Here is a 15611-nt window from a genome sequence, read left to right as displayed (position 1 = left end):
ATGATTTGACAAGTCCCATTCTGAAGAATTTTTCTATTACTTTAAGAGAACTGAAAAAAAAATCCTCTCTATTCAAACAGAGTACATATGAGGTATTCTCAGTTCTTAATATTACATATCAACCTGGAACTCTTATACTTCCTAAGTGAAAGGCCACTGTGATGCTTTATAAAAATGTTCAAATATTTCAAAATCAAAAATATTAAATAGTTATTAAATGAAGATATGAAGTAAAAGAATAAGCCAACTAAAAGCCAAAGGCATAATCAGGCAGACATAAATTTAGAATATATACATGTTTTAGATTCAGACCACATAAACAGTAAAAGAAGTTCACCTTAAGACTAGAAAAGACCTGGCTACTAGCCAACGTCACAACACGAGAAAACCTATCTAGTTCTACAAGCACCAAATGGAATGGCACAACTGTAATCACTGCTATTAACAGCTCAAGATCTCTAGACACAAATGAAGGCACACCCATTACTTTCTATTCCAACAGCCATGATCTCTACAGGGAACACATACTAAGAATCTATTTTTGCTTACAACATGGAAACCTCAATGATAGGTCTTACTTTAGTTTTATTGTCATTATGTTGTCGAAGTATGTCCTTATCAGTTTTTACTTAAGCTGTGTGTAATAACCATGTTCCTCACTGAAGCCAGTTTAAATCATGTACTATACCTGAATTTGTGTCACAGTTCCCTCAGAAAGTTCATCATCTGCCACCTCTGTAGTTGCCGTCATGGTCACCTCAAAGCTCTGATCATTTTCTGAAACTTCAAGAAAATAATGATTCATCTGCATAATAATAATCGTAGGATCTAATTACCCTAACAAAAATCCATGTGAAAATGCGATCATCAAATTTCCTAACCCACTTCTTAGTAATCATTATAATGTACATTAATTTGCTCAATAGACATGAATACCATGTAGGAAACTCCTTTCATGGGGCTTATAGTCTAGAAATGGACAAGATATTATGTTGTCACTCATATAAGCCAAGGACAAAATAAAGCAGGAAAGGGAATGGAGTAGAGTGAAGCAGTGTCTCAAATTTTAGGTATGAACTAGGGTGATACGACTTGGGATAAGGAAGGAAGTATTGTCGCAGGAAGGCTCTTTAAGACAAGCACAAAGGCTCTGCAGTTGGGGCATATGATAGGGCATAAGCACAAACAGTGGCACAAGTGTAATCAGTTCACAGTTGTTACAGTGGATGGAGTAAGAACAGAAGGAGACTGAGTGAGACCTCATAGGCAACAGCAAAGATGAGACGAAAAAGCCCTGGAGGAGTCTGAGCAGAAAAGTGACATAAGCTCGCTTTCATTAGCAGGATTGTTCTGGTTGCTGTGAGGAAAACAATGGAAGGGCAGAAGCTAGAGTGAGCACAGTAAGGTTGGCCTGGGTGGAAGCATAAATAGTTCAAATTGTGAGCATATAGTGGTGATAGAACCAATATGATCTGAAGACAAATGAGATGTGAGATACTGGAAAGACAAGGATGACAGGTGCTTTGCCCCTTCTTTTTAAATTTGCTCAACAAGAATAGATTACTATTAAGCATTCATGAGTTTTCAGGAAGTCACTTAAATACATGACTGTGATATCTATCTACTAAATATCAAGAATTGAGGAAAAAATCTGAAGGTGGCTCTACAGTACCAAGCACTTCTAAGTGATGTCTGGCTGAAATAAGTAGGACCATCATCACCAGAAAGAAAAAACACAAATTAAGATTACCTAGGTAATGAGTAAGAACAGAAGAGGCACTCTAGAGCTGAGTGTTGGGTTGGGGCATTCCATACTTAGAGGCTGATATGATGTGCACAAGTCAAACTAAAAGATGGACATAAAAGACAAATGCAAAGACAGGGGGAGAGAAAGAAATAATACTACATTTAGCACAAGGCCTCTGGAGACCTGGGAGACCATGCGCGAAACCATGGAATATATTAAAGAAAAATGAGAAATGACATGGAAGCAAGGGCAGGCAGTTGGATAATGCCCCAAAATGGCTTTAGGGCTTTAGTTTACAGAAAACCGTGTTTAGCATAAATGAGAGTCATCCAGATAGAGAAAGAGCATGAGTGATTCTGAAGAAAGACCCAAGAACTGTAAGAACATCTGGAGTCTGCAAAGGCCTGAAGCTAGTAAGCAGAAAGGCCAGCCTTAATGGCCAGGGTGGACACCAGGACAAATGGACTTGTGCAAACTGAGCAACTGTAATGGGAGGTATAGTCTATTTTCTTGTAATATAGTAAATTTTCTCTGAAATAGAAAGCAAGGCTGTCTGTCCTCTGGGTAAGAAACATGTAGGTGTCAGATTTGGAGACACATGAAACAATATTCTCAGAATGGAAGAGAATATGAGTAAGTCTGGTGTGACATCTCCTGACAGGTCATATATCCTACTCATGAGGAAGAAATCCAAGTCAGATTATTCATTTAACCTTTCTCTAAGGCTATTCAATTAGCTGTGTTAAATACAAACAGGAAATAACCAATTTACCTAGGGCTAGTTTTCCCAAAGGACAATGGAAGCAAAGAAGGAAAATACATCTAACAGTAATTGCAAGACAGTAAACAATAACCTCGAAACTGCAACAGGGTAAGGGAGCAGGGAGGACGCAGTGCAGAGGGAACAGTGAAAACACGGGGCAATGGCTGTCAGCGGGCTCACATCTGAAAAGGACTACTGAGTTCTGCAGAGACTGCTGGGAAGAGGAAGCAACAGGTCTGAAAGGTCACAAATGCATACCAGTAAAAAGTGGCCCAAGAGAGCAAGAGGGAGAAGCAAAGGGAGAACAGAAAAGATGAGTGACTGGGCCACCAGTCAGCAGGCAATTACCATGATACCGTGGGAAGCAGCAGGTGACCCCAAAGGAGTAGCTAGAATGGCTAAGTGAGAGGATTGAAGCAGCAGCTTAAAAAAAAACCCTGAGTTTTTCCACTACCTACCACAGTTTTACTCCCCACCACCAAGAAGTGAATCTTTAGCTTCCTATGCCTGGATTACCTCAACCCAAGACATGCTGCTGCTTTAAATGCAGCACTTTATTCTCTTATGTCTAAACTAATATTCCACAGTGTCTGTGTATCACCTTTTCTTCATCTGTGGGTAGACACCAGGCTGATGGCACATCCTGGCTACTGTGAGCAGGGCTCTAACCATGGGAATGGGAAACAAAAGCCATCTCCTGATGGAGCACTTCAGCTCTACTCTGGGAACCATACTGTTTTCCAGGATGGATGTACTTATACTTCTACAACAGTGTGCACGACAACAGTGTGCACAACAACAGTGTGCACGACAACAGTGTGCAAGAGCCCTTCTTTTCTCTACCCTGTCAACACTTTAATTAGTCATTGTGCTTGCTGTGCCGTGATCTTTCTCATTACCCATTATCAGTCTGTTCAAATTTTCTGTCTACATGCTTCAATTTTGGTGTACATGTCCACAAAACTTATTGACTTGGAGATTTTCCCATTTATCAGCATAGAGTAGTTTAAAAATACGAGTATCTCTAATTCTTTGTATTTTTGTTGTATCAATTATAATTTCTCATCTGGTCTCTGCTTTTGAGTCTTTTTTCTGATTAATCTAATGATTTATCAATTCAATACACATGCTTTCAAAAACTAGCTGTTCAACTGAGCTGTTATATTGGCCTTTTAGGGACCAGTCTGTTGGATCTGGTACTTGTTATTTTTTCCTTTATGATTTTGAGTTTGATTTATTCTTGTTTGGCTAGATACCTGAGTACATTGTCTGGCTATGTACTCTATCCTCAATGCAGGCATTTACTGCTACTAACTCTCTCTCAACATTGCTTGTCCTGTGGGCTTGGGTATGTCGTATTTCCATCTTGTGTTTCAAGACATGTCTTAGATTGGTACTTCATTGACCCCATTAATTGTTCAATGGCACACTGTTGATTTTAAAGTCTCCTTCTTGATTTCTAACTTCATTCACATGGTGGTCTGATCACTACATTTTGAATCTGATGGTATGTTTTGTGGCCTGAAACATGCATAGTCTATCCTGAAGAAGTGTTCCTTATACTGAAGACAGTATGCAATTCACTACGTGATAAAATGATATATAAAAGTCTATTAGAGTCAGTGGGCTTACAGTATAGTTTATTGCCAATGTTTCTTTGTTGATTTTCTATCTGATCTGTCTAGAAATCAAAGTAGGAAACTGGATCTCTCAAACACTGCTTTATGAAGTATATTTCTCCTTATAGCAGTATTTGGTTTCTGTAACAGGGGTCCCACTGCTGGGGTGTTCACATTTGCAGCTGTCACTCCACCTTGTTTAACCAGTTCCTTTATAATTATGGTTGCCTTTGTTGTCTCTTATCTATAAGTAAAATTCATTTACCTTTAAATAATAACTTTCTGATGCTTTTCATCTATTTTTTTCCCATTCCTTAATTTTTGGTGTATTGTGTGTCCTTGTAAGTAAGCTAATGTCTTGATATTTTTGCCCTAAAATCCATTTTGGCTACTAAACATTTATGGTGAAATTTAATCCATTTTTATTTAGCATTACTATTGCTAACATACATTCTTGTTGTTTTGTTAAATTTGGAGTTTGCTTTGTAGGTATTAGTTTCCCTTCTCCCTCTTGGATAGCTTGTTTCTCTGTATTGATAAGATCTAATTGTAGGTTTTTGTTTTTTATACTTTTGGGGGAGAGATAGTTGTTGTTTTGATTCTAGTAAAGGAATCCCTCAGTATTATAAAGCTGGTATGGCCTGACAGAAGTGGATTCTCTGGTTTTGCCTTAGAAAGGCATTTTCTGTCTTTGAATGCAAGCACTTTTCTGAGTAATGTATTCATGTTACCACTGAACATTTATATTTATGTACTGCTTTTGTTTGTTTTTTGAGACAAGGTTTCTCTGTGTACCCAGGGATGTTCTGAAGCTTGCTCTATAGACTAGGGTGGCCTTGAACTCAAAGATCCACAGCCCACTGCCTCCTGAGTGCCACCCTGCTCAGCATGAGAGGATCCTCCTTATGTGACTCTATTAGAGGTCTCTGAGATTAATTCAGAATTTGGAAAGTGTCCAACTGCCATTCTGCCGAATTCATTTTGATATGTTTCTTTCCCTTCTATATTCGTAACACAATCATTTCCTTAAAGTTGTCTTATTTGTATGTCTTGGATTTCTTTTAATCTGAGTTATTTCTAAATATCTACTATAACTTCAAGCTCAAGAAATTTGGAATCAGAGGTTCTTGCTCTGCTTGACCTAGTTTGTTAAAGCTCAATTTTAATATTTTATTTATTTACCAAGTTCTTTAGCTCCAAACTTTTATGTATTTTATATCCTCTCTGGGTTCTTTACTTAGAATAAGTTATTCTCCTAATTTCACTGAACTGTTTGCATTTTCTTAATTATAATTATTATTTAAACTACTAAACTTTTAAAAAGACAACTGGTGTTATTTCCTTTTTGTTGAACTTGCCACCTTTAGCTGTGTTCCTTTGGCAGTAATGTCACCTTTTTCATGTCTTTGCCCCTATATATATATTAAAATATTTAAACCTGTACATTAAGTTGCTTCTACCAGTTGTATAGGTAGAAGTATTTCTTTTCCTAGAGATGTGCGTTGGACATGGTGGGCAGGCTACTTTGTCTTTGGTTCCAAGGAGGCACAGGAGTTAAGTGTCTATGTTAACCAGCACTTGTAATACCTATGGGTGACTCAGTGGCCTAGACTACAGAGTATGAGTGGGATTGTCCTACCTGCTAAGACCCAGCTCTCTTAGTTGGGGGTGGTTTGCAAGTGGATCTATGTATCACACGTTCATTTTCAGTTTCTATGGTTGATGTAGTCAATTATGATGAAGCCAGAATGGTCCCTTCTAGGCTAGATGCAGTCAGTGTGGTTATGGAGATAAAGTACCTGCTAACTTGTAAAAGCTCTGTGGAAACACATCTACTCCAGTAGATTCAACATACGACCAGCAGTGAGGCCAAGTGTTCTCTCATGCCAGATGTCTAGAGATGAGGCTGTTCTGATGGCTACAGAAAAAGAATGGCCATGGTCTGCACCAACTACACACGCAGTCACCTGTTTACTTCCTAGGGTGACGCCATGAGGATGAAGACAGGACCACCCAGCTGCTTTTGTTCCTCGGCTTCTTGGCCCAGGCAGCTCAGCTACTCATCAGAGCCCAGGGCTGAGAGGGGACTGAAGGGCCAAACTTTGTGCCTTACTCTGGGTTTTATTTATTGATTTGTAACAAAAGAGGAACGATTCTAAATTGATTTTATCAACAATTTTTACAAATGTGGAGAACATACTCAAGAGTCCAGCTTAGTAAGTGCCGTCTCCTATCAGACTATTAGTTATGTCCCCAATGTAGTGAACAAACTGCACACCACATATTCGCTAATACCACCATCTCCACAAACTTATTAGGCGATAGGACAAACTTAATACCAAAACATAGAACAAAGTGCTAAGGAGAAACTTAACCTATGAACCGAGTATTTTAAATAATGAACTAATTAGTCACAATTTAGTCCAAAAGAATTGTTCAAAAACTCTGGTTTATAAAATATTCGTATAGGATTGTATATATCTGTATAGATAAGTCAACTAAGTTTTTAAAAAAGTGACAAAGACAGAAAGAAACACAAACATGAACCAACAGGAAGAAACTTCATTTAGTACAAAATTTTAGGCACGGATATGTTACATTTGAAATTAATACTAGTCTTAACTGTTTGTTTTTTTTTAAATGCACAGTAAACTGAAATAAAATGGTGTCTGTTCAGTTTGAGAAGCAATTATTTGTGCATATTATTTGCTAAGAAATAATTTTCTATGCTAAATACCTAGTCCTAACTTCACTGACTAGATTTGGTTTCATTTGATACTTATGTGTAAAATCAGAGTTCTCAAAAATGGCTACTCTACTCACACTGACAATACCCCCCACAGGCAGGTGGCTCATTTCTACCCCTACAGATGAAGGCATCTAATAGGAACAGGATTCCAAATTCTTTACTAAGCAAATCAGAATTAGGATGTACTGTTGTTGCTGGTATGCCCGTCAATGGTATTCATCTGAAATGTTCTCTCTTCTCTGGAATCAAGCCTACTCTAAAGGGTATCAAAACCTAAACATACTAACAACCTTATTAGGGTAATAAACCTAGGCATCTCCCTAACTTCCATGCAGATCAACATGAGGGCTACTACCTGGGAATGTCTAAATGCCATGTCTCTTAGCTTCAATTTCTTCTTTGCAATGTATGATAATCGTACCTACTGCATGGCACTGGAGGAAGGTTGCTGGGGGCGGGGTGGAGAGGAAGGTAGAGTTTCCATCTTATACTCTTGAACAAAGGATGAACACATATCCATTTACAAAACGAGGAGAGTGTCAGAATATATATAAGGCACAATAAATACTCCTTTAAAAGGGTCACTATAAACCCCAGGCGCAGCAGGCTGAGAATAAAGAAGTGCTGAAAAGATTGGACAATATGTAAAGGCAATTTAATAAGACTTATGCTTGGCACACAATAAACACTCATTGAGCAATAGCTTAAGAACAGATTTTTTCTTGACTAAGTAGATAAAAGTAGAGCTCAGGTCTCTCTAGAAATCCCAATTGACTCTTGCAAGCTAAAGTCCAATTCCAAAGGTAACTCTATGTTCCTTAACTGACTTACGTGGGAGTGCCACAACTGATATGCACGGTGTAGAGTCATCAATGCTCTGATCATCCTCAGAGGACAAACAAAGCCTCTTATGTGGAGGTTCAGTACTGTCTTCTGAGTCTATTTCATCAGGGTCTAATGGAAGGAGAAAAATAAACCAAACAGAAAGCTCAAAACCTCAAAACAATTTCAAAATCATAAAATTTCTACCTACTACACCAATCTCTGCAGCAATTGTCTTATCCATTAAAGCCATCCTTTCACCCACTTGCTCACCTGAGTTCACCCAGCTACACAGGGACTCGGAAGTCATTGCTTTTTGCTTGCTTACAGTAGTACCCAGCTCCTGTTCTTATAACAAGAACTATGGTGGGCAAAAGTACCACCTTCTAAGTAACTAGGTTTTCCTAAGATTTCACACACACAGAAGGGCTGAGCACTGACTCATTCAAACATTTACTAACTGTCTACAGTTGGTTCTAAGTGCTGGGGACAGAACAATGAAGGATGTCCTTCAAGGAAGTTCCAGTGCAGTAATAACTAAACCAACAATTTCACAACAGTGTACTCAGCTGTGACTGGCATGAAGAGGAGAAGATGAGTGCACAGAGGACTTACATCTAGACTGGAAGTGAAGGGAGACTTCCTAAGGAGGGATCATGAACTTGAAAAAAAAAATGCAAGCAGGGAAACCTTTGTCTGTCCTGGCAGTTAAGAGAAATATGTGTAATAGAACTGAAGACTGAAAAGAAGTGTCACAAAAATAAAACAGCTGTGAACTATTTAAGACCATAAGCACATGGATTCTAACAACCATGGCAACTGTGGCAGGAGGGAAGGCTAGGAGGAAGAAATGAAGTAATCAAAGCACCCAATTATATATCCTAAAGAACACATTAAGCTTTCAATACAGTCCTAACAAGTGGGAAAACTGGATAAAAGGCTGGAGTTACCCAGGTGAAAAAAGAAAATCTGATCTAATAAAGAGGGACCAAAACAAGGATAAATGGAGTTTTAGGACAGCATATGACCAGTTGGGTCACGAAATAAGGAATTTATTCCTAACTATGACCATAGACTCTAAAAAGGAAAAGTGAAGTTTAGGAAGTATCTGGAAAGAAGCCCTTGGGGCATGTAAAATTCAAGGTGCCTATAAGTAGTCTAGAGAATTCATAATAAAGACAGAAATGTGAACCATCATAATAGGTAGATGCTAGCTAACATGAATAGATAAAATAATTCAGGATGAAATTACACAGTAATAAGAGAAAGTCGATTAGTAAAGTATATGCATTCTTAGACTAAAATTCATAGTTAACTAAGTACTAATGTACTTTTAAAACATCAATTATAAATCAAGATTAATCTATAATCCAAAGATACCATGGCCTTTTCAAGCACACTAGCGCCCGGGCAGTGGTGGCGCATGCCTGTAATCCCAGCACTCTGGGAGGCAGAGGCAGGCGGATTTCTGAGTTCAAAGCCAGCCTGGTCTACAGAGTGAGTTCCGGGACAGCCAGGGCTATACAGAGAAACCCTGTCTCAAAAAAACCAAATCCAAAAAAACCAAAAAAAAAAAAAAAAAAAAAAAAAAAAAAAAAAAAAACAAATAAATAAATAAATAAATAAATAAAAAAAAATTCAAGCACACTAGCTTGTGTGTGGGGGTGATGGATAAAGGGTGCAAGGGAATTGATCAATCCCCAGGGTCAGTTAATTAGCAAATTCTCCTACCATTCTGAGGACAATGAAGAATGAGGTTCCCGTCTGTGTCCTGAGTAAACGTCACAGAGTTCACAGTTTCTACTGTTACTGTGTCAGAATCCTCTTCAACTGTGCTCATACTCAAATCTGTACAAAAAGAGACTACGTAAGGATTTATAAAATTATTTCCAGAGAGTACATGAAACTGACCTAGATATCTGCTTTACAGTCTTTATATAAAACTGCAAAAGGAGTTCAGATTTCACAAACTGCCTTTCTGAGTTTCTCCCACTGTTAAGAAGTTGACCGACTCTGATTAGTTCTAACAGCTTTCTCACAGTATTTCCATTTTGTGGTGGTTATTCTTCACTGTCAATCAGAGATTTAGAATCACCATAGAAATAACCCCCTGGGCACAGCTGTAAGGACTTCTCTAGATTAGGCTGAGCTGGGAAATGCTCTTTAAGTGTGAGTGGCATCAAGCCATGGGCTGAGGTCTCAGATTAAGTTTAAAAAAAAAAAAAATCCCGAAGAGAACCAGCACGCATCTTCTTTCAACACGGCCCTAACAAGTGGGAGGTGCCCTGCTTCTTGGCCGAAGACAAACTATGGATGCATGTGCCCAGCTGTCGCAGGCTCCTGCCACCACATCTTCTTAACCGTGCTGATTGAACCCACAACTTTCTATTTATACCTGACAAATGGTCAACCACTGAACTAGATTTCGACCCCTGTATTTTTTAGCAGAAAATTAACCAAAACTTCCATCTTCCGTATTTATTTAAGCCCCGTTACCTGAAAAATGAGAACACTAAATAATTCTTTTCTCTCCCACAGTATTAAACAAACACACTTAACCAGCACCAAGCAAGCCAACCCTTTTGTATGGGGTTGGTCCTCCTCCTGACAAGAGAACCCTGGTTTAGAGTGCCCTACTTGCTGTTTAGCATGTAACAGCACATTTGGTGAGCTTGTTCTCAGACTAAATAATTGGAGTCTTAGAACAAGCTCAGTATCTTGTGGCTGACAGAAATCAAAATACTGGACTACTAACGCCTGATTAAAGTCTAGAGAATCATATAGTTCATGTTTCAACAGTTTTCTCCCACATACCTTTTACTAATAATACAGACAAAACTCTTAACATGTATTTAATTACTCAGTATATGACCCACATAGGTATTAATCCATTTATATATAGTTTAACTCCATTTAAAGAAATATTTTCCTTTGGCAAAAAAGACAACTATATTAATATTTACATGGTAAAGATTCAATGAGTAGTATAGGCTTACTATATCAAAGAACATAATTTTACAGTTTAATGACACCATTTTCAAGATAAAGATGACTGGAAATCATGATGTAGTTATGACAGGTCTGCAAACCACTGGGTGGATTTCTGCAGTAATGGGACTTACCTAGACCACAGATGGATCAGCTACAGCCCTTCCCACAGAATTACGCCTCTGTGCTTTGGCCAGCCGCATCACTCACGTTATCCAGACTGTTTCTCCTCCATGCTTGTGCATCTGTGATACTCTAGAACAGTAACAGCATAATGTGAGGCTTAGACACAACGAGTAGATTCTGAGTACTGGTTATAACGCTACAGCACTCTGGCCTCACACCTCATGTCACCCACAATGGTAAGACAGAAGCACAACATTCTTCTGAATGCATTTTATGGTAATTTGCCTGAAAACCAGTTCTGTATAAGCAAAGACAGAAACAATCCATTTTTTATCCACTTAAGAGCTCATAGGAACTTAGTCAGTCTCTCTCTCTCTCCCTCTCTCCCTCTCCCTCTCCCTCTCTCTCTCTCTCTGGTTTTTCAAGACAGGGTTTCTCTCTAAAGCCCTGGCTGTCCTGGGACTCACTCTGTAGACCAGGCTGGCCTCAAACTCAGAAATCTGCCTGCCTCTGCCTCCCAAGTGCTGGGATTAAAGGTGTGTGCCACCACTGCCCAGCCTCATAGGAAGTTTCTTAACCCAAGCTGCCACTCAGCAAACAGCCAGATGTCCTCTGGAAATAGGTTTAGGTATACAAGTGGTTACAGTAAACCTTGGGACCATTGTGCAAATTTACTGCATATGAAAAGCTAATTAACATTCCCAGTTCACACATTCTTCTAGAATGATATATTAACAATTCTGAAACACCTTATTTCATCTTTAAACCATTAAAAATTATTTACATTATCTATTCAGTCAGAAACCACATGAGAGGACAGGTCAACAACCCTATTCAGGAATCCACGGGAACCAGCCAATCAACCTTTATATTGTCAGGTCAGCAATGTTTTTTGGAGATAGTTAATTTCTAACAGATCACTCAGTATGGAGAAGAGAGAAGGTATAAGTTATAAAGACCTGTGTTTAGGACATGGCTGTGGTTTGGAAACATCACAGTACTCAAGGAGAGAGGACAGAGAGAGAATATCTTTGCTTTGGGGCAGAGCTAACTAGGCTTTGTGACGGAAGAGACTGACTAAGAAGGGGACACCATCTCAGGATGATTCCAGGGCTTCTGACTTCAACTCAAGGTATTTTATAAGCTGTTTTTACCTCTATGTTGATACTTAAATGTAAGATACATGGTATTTAAGGTGCCAAGTGGATGGTTGAATATTTAAGTTGTGCTCAGCAGGCATAATTAATACCTATAAATCTGACTTAATATAGTATGAAAGTTGTTTTTAAAGATACCTAGAAATTGGAGGCTTGGATTTTAGTCCCCAGCACCCACATGGCAGCTTGCAACCCTCTGTAATTTCAGTTCCAGGGCCCAGCAGTCTCTTCTGGCCTATGGTACACAGATATACATCAGGCAAAAACATCCATAAGGTAAAAAAAAAAAAAACAAAACAAAACAAAAACAAAAAAAAAACAAACCCACCAATCTTTTAAAAAAAAGAAATGAGGAAGACAAGTGGAGGAGACTGAGGACTAGCTAGTAGCTCGGAAGGAAGCCTAGTGGTATTCGATGGGTATGAAAATGACTAACGCTAGTGAGATGACAGAGTACTCACTTGTTCTAGCAAGATGGAGAACACTCAGGACCTTAACAGAAGGAATTTCAGTGGACTGGGGGTGGATGACAAACAGAATCCAATACAGAAGACAAGACACATTTTGGAGGTAAAGAGAGTGGAAAAAGGAAGTGAGGTCACGCCAGTGTTAGAAGAGTATTTCAACATTCTCTGTTTAAATTCAAATACTCGTCTAAACAGAGACATGCTGATGAATAAATCAAAGCACCGAGGGAGGAGGAATTTAGTGCTTTTATTCTCACTGATTAGACTCAAAATCGCGCTTGACCCGGAACCCTTTACACTTCAGTGCTACCGTGAACCTTTCAGAGCACATACACGCACTATCAGCCTCTTTAGAGCCCTTCCTCCAAATCAGTGGTGGCGTCACTTTTACACTAATTAGAAATAAGATACACTAATTAGAAATAAGAAGACACAATGGAGGAAAGACAGATAACATTTTAACTGGTAAACTGGCTTTCTGGCAAATTCCCATCCCTGATGAATTACCTTGAAACAATAAATACCTTAATAAATTAAAGAAAAAGAACTTGAGAATGGTATAAAACATATCTAACAGCATTCTTGCATATGCTCACATTCCAAAGATAATCCTTCACTTATGGCTAACAGAGGGGATTAGGAGAGGAAGGCATGTAACAGGGCATCATAATATAGCCCAGGCTGGCCTAAAATTGTCTTCCTATCTCTGCATACCTAGTGCTTAGATAACATGCTTGTGTTACCATGCTGATCCAACATGACCCTACTTTCTAGAATACAATAACCTGGTGGAACACACAGGGTAAGTTACAGCAGAGTAACATTTGCTATTTAACACAAAATTAAATGAAGAAAGGAACCTCTCACGGCTCCCTTCACTTCCGTATTGATATAAAGTGCTTAGGCTCAGATGTCCATTGGGTCTTCTACCGCCCTCAATGTTAGGGCAGCTAAATGCCAAGAATTCATTTTAAAAAATAAATCCAGGAAGTTTGTCTTCTTTAGAGGCCACTCCATTAACAGTTTCTAAGCACAGACATTACCTATGGTAATCATATAAAGCCGGAGGCAATGTAGGCTGACCAGAAGACAAGGGTTGTTTACGAAGATGGAGTACAGTTATATGGCATAGGAAAACTCATTAGTGAGGATATTCTTAAAATGGGAACTTTAAATTACTGGTCAGCGGTAGCGTACACCTTTAATCCTAGCACCTCGAAGGAAGAGGCAGGTGAATTGGAGTTCAAGGCTAGAATGGTATATACAGTTTCAGGGCGGCCAGGGCCATACCCATAAACCTGTCTCAAAAACCCATATGCGGGGGAGGGGAGAAGAGGCATATAACACTACACAGAGAGATGTGACTATAGCAACAGGTGCATATTTGAGATTTCCTGACCCAATATAGTATTAAAATTATCTATTTCTAGTTAACATTCTAATAATTACCTTTCAAATTTTTGGTTATATTTCACTATACATTTTTGTTTTTACAAAATTTTGATTTTTTTTTTTTTTAAAGATAAAGTCTCACCGTGTAGCCCAGGCTAGCCTTATGATTTTCCTGATTTGGCCACTTGGACTCTTTGGTGCTAGGATCTTGGGCTTGCATTACCATACCCAAATACTAATTATTCCCCACCATTTTAGTAAGTATATAACACCTGTCTAGCCAGGAATTGTTGGGGGATAGTGTTTGAAGTTACAGTATTTACAAACTCCTTAATGAACACCTCTATACCTAACATTCTCATTCTCATTCATTCTCTCTCTCTCTCTCTCTCTCTCTCACACACACACACACACACACACACACACCCCACCTTAGGCAATATTTTAAAAGAGCATTTATCTACTAATGTGTAATTTAAAAAACATGTTTTTTTCCCCTAAAGGAACAAAGCTGCCAAGCAGCAAATTATTGGCAGATAATAAATTCCTACATCTCATACCTGGGTACATACAGAAATGTTAGAAAACATACAAGCCTACAAATAACATCTTCAGAAGTACTTACTATTTCATATGGGAACACTTTACACTTGATGTGGAATGTTTTGGAATGGTTATGAGACAGATCAGAGAGACCCACCTCTTCCTAGGGCACTAGGTTAAGAGTTAAGCACTGTTTATTTTAAGGATGTCTATACTGTGAGCACCCCTTTGAATGTTTATTTTTCCATCAAATAACCAAAGACAGGCAATCTGACTCTCTTAATTAGACAACTATTAGAGCCTTCCCTAGTGCCATCACTAAAAGACTACCACATAGCCAGCTGAGTGCATTATGCCAATTGTTTTGAACATTCTATTTTAAACAGATGGGAGCTTTGAAAAAGCTTTATATCAACCAACCTGCTTGCTGAAGTACAACCTCCAGACTTTTTGCCATCACAAGCTTTGATGAACTCTTCATGACCTCACAGTTGTTCCAACCCAGGCCAGAAGGGAGCGCCTCCCCTGGTGTCCAGCTAAAGGCCTGTGATGGTATAAGCATTTACATAAGGAGCTTTGCCCTGACTAGCACAAACATTTTCCTTATTTGTCTGAATTGCTATGAATGAGACACAGGCTACCACAGTTGTGAGCCAGCTAAGAGACATTACTAATACTAGCATCTGTACTATTAGTAATTACTAATACTAGTATTACCCAATAGGTTTCTCCAGTGTGTTTGTCTCTTATGTCTATTAGAAGACATAGTTGGTAACACACACACACACACACACACACACACACACACACACACACACACGTCAATTCCAAGGAGAGGTGGAGGCAAAGGGAGAAGCAGTAGCAGTAGTAAGGGGACCTAAAGGTTCCAGAGCTAACAGGGAACAGAGGTGAGAGCCAAAAAGGGGTTCTGGCTTTTTAGAGCGTCCCAGGAAGCTGCCAAAGAGCCGAGTCTCTCAAACTGACTGGACAGTGAAAACTGCTAATACTAGTCACTGTCAACGGGAGGAGTCCCTTCCTCTCTAGGCTCTAGTGCTCTACCAGTTGCTGCAGTGGAGTCAAGGCTTTGACACCCAAAACCCGTAGCAAGCTTTAAGACTAACAGTACTGCTCACCTCTGCTGTTCAAGACTGCCCCAGATTACCAAAGCACAGATTACCAAAGCTGCCAAGTGCTGGGACCACTGGCAGTTAAACCCAGGCGCATTCATTCAGCCTCTA

The 15611-nt window shown here is 39.1% G+C and overlaps 1 protein-coding gene across 4 annotated transcripts in view; it reads right to left on the bottom strand.

The window, feature by feature from the left end:
- Dmtf1 (cyclin D binding myb like transcription factor 1) overlaps window positions 1-15611 on the bottom strand; it is a 40297-nt gene that overhangs the window by 20157 nt on the left and 4529 nt on the right. For 2 of the 4 annotated variants that reach the window (XM_052173133.1, XM_052173136.1), the window contains exons 2-5: window positions 10823-10943; window positions 9432-9548; window positions 7710-7832; window positions 689-783 (exon numbers count right to left, since the gene is read on the bottom strand). In XM_052173133.1, the coding sequence (XP_052029093.1) occupies window positions 689-783; window positions 7710-7832; window positions 9432-9540 (327 nt within the window). In that variant the 5' untranslated portion in view covers window positions 9541-9548; window positions 10823-10943. Of the gene's footprint in view, window positions 1-688; window positions 784-7709; window positions 7833-9431; window positions 9564-10822; window positions 10944-12109; window positions 12207-15611 lie in introns of all 4 variants that reach the window. The other 2 variants (XM_052173134.1, XM_052173135.1) reach the window with 2 other exon arrangements.

Source organism: Apodemus sylvaticus, chromosome 2 (assembly GCF_947179515.1).
Source record: "Apodemus sylvaticus chromosome 2, mApoSyl1.1, whole genome shotgun sequence".
NCBI classification, from domain to species: domain Eukaryota; kingdom Metazoa; phylum Chordata; class Mammalia; order Rodentia; family Muridae; genus Apodemus; species Apodemus sylvaticus.
This window is presented reverse-complemented; position numbering and strand designations above follow the sequence as displayed.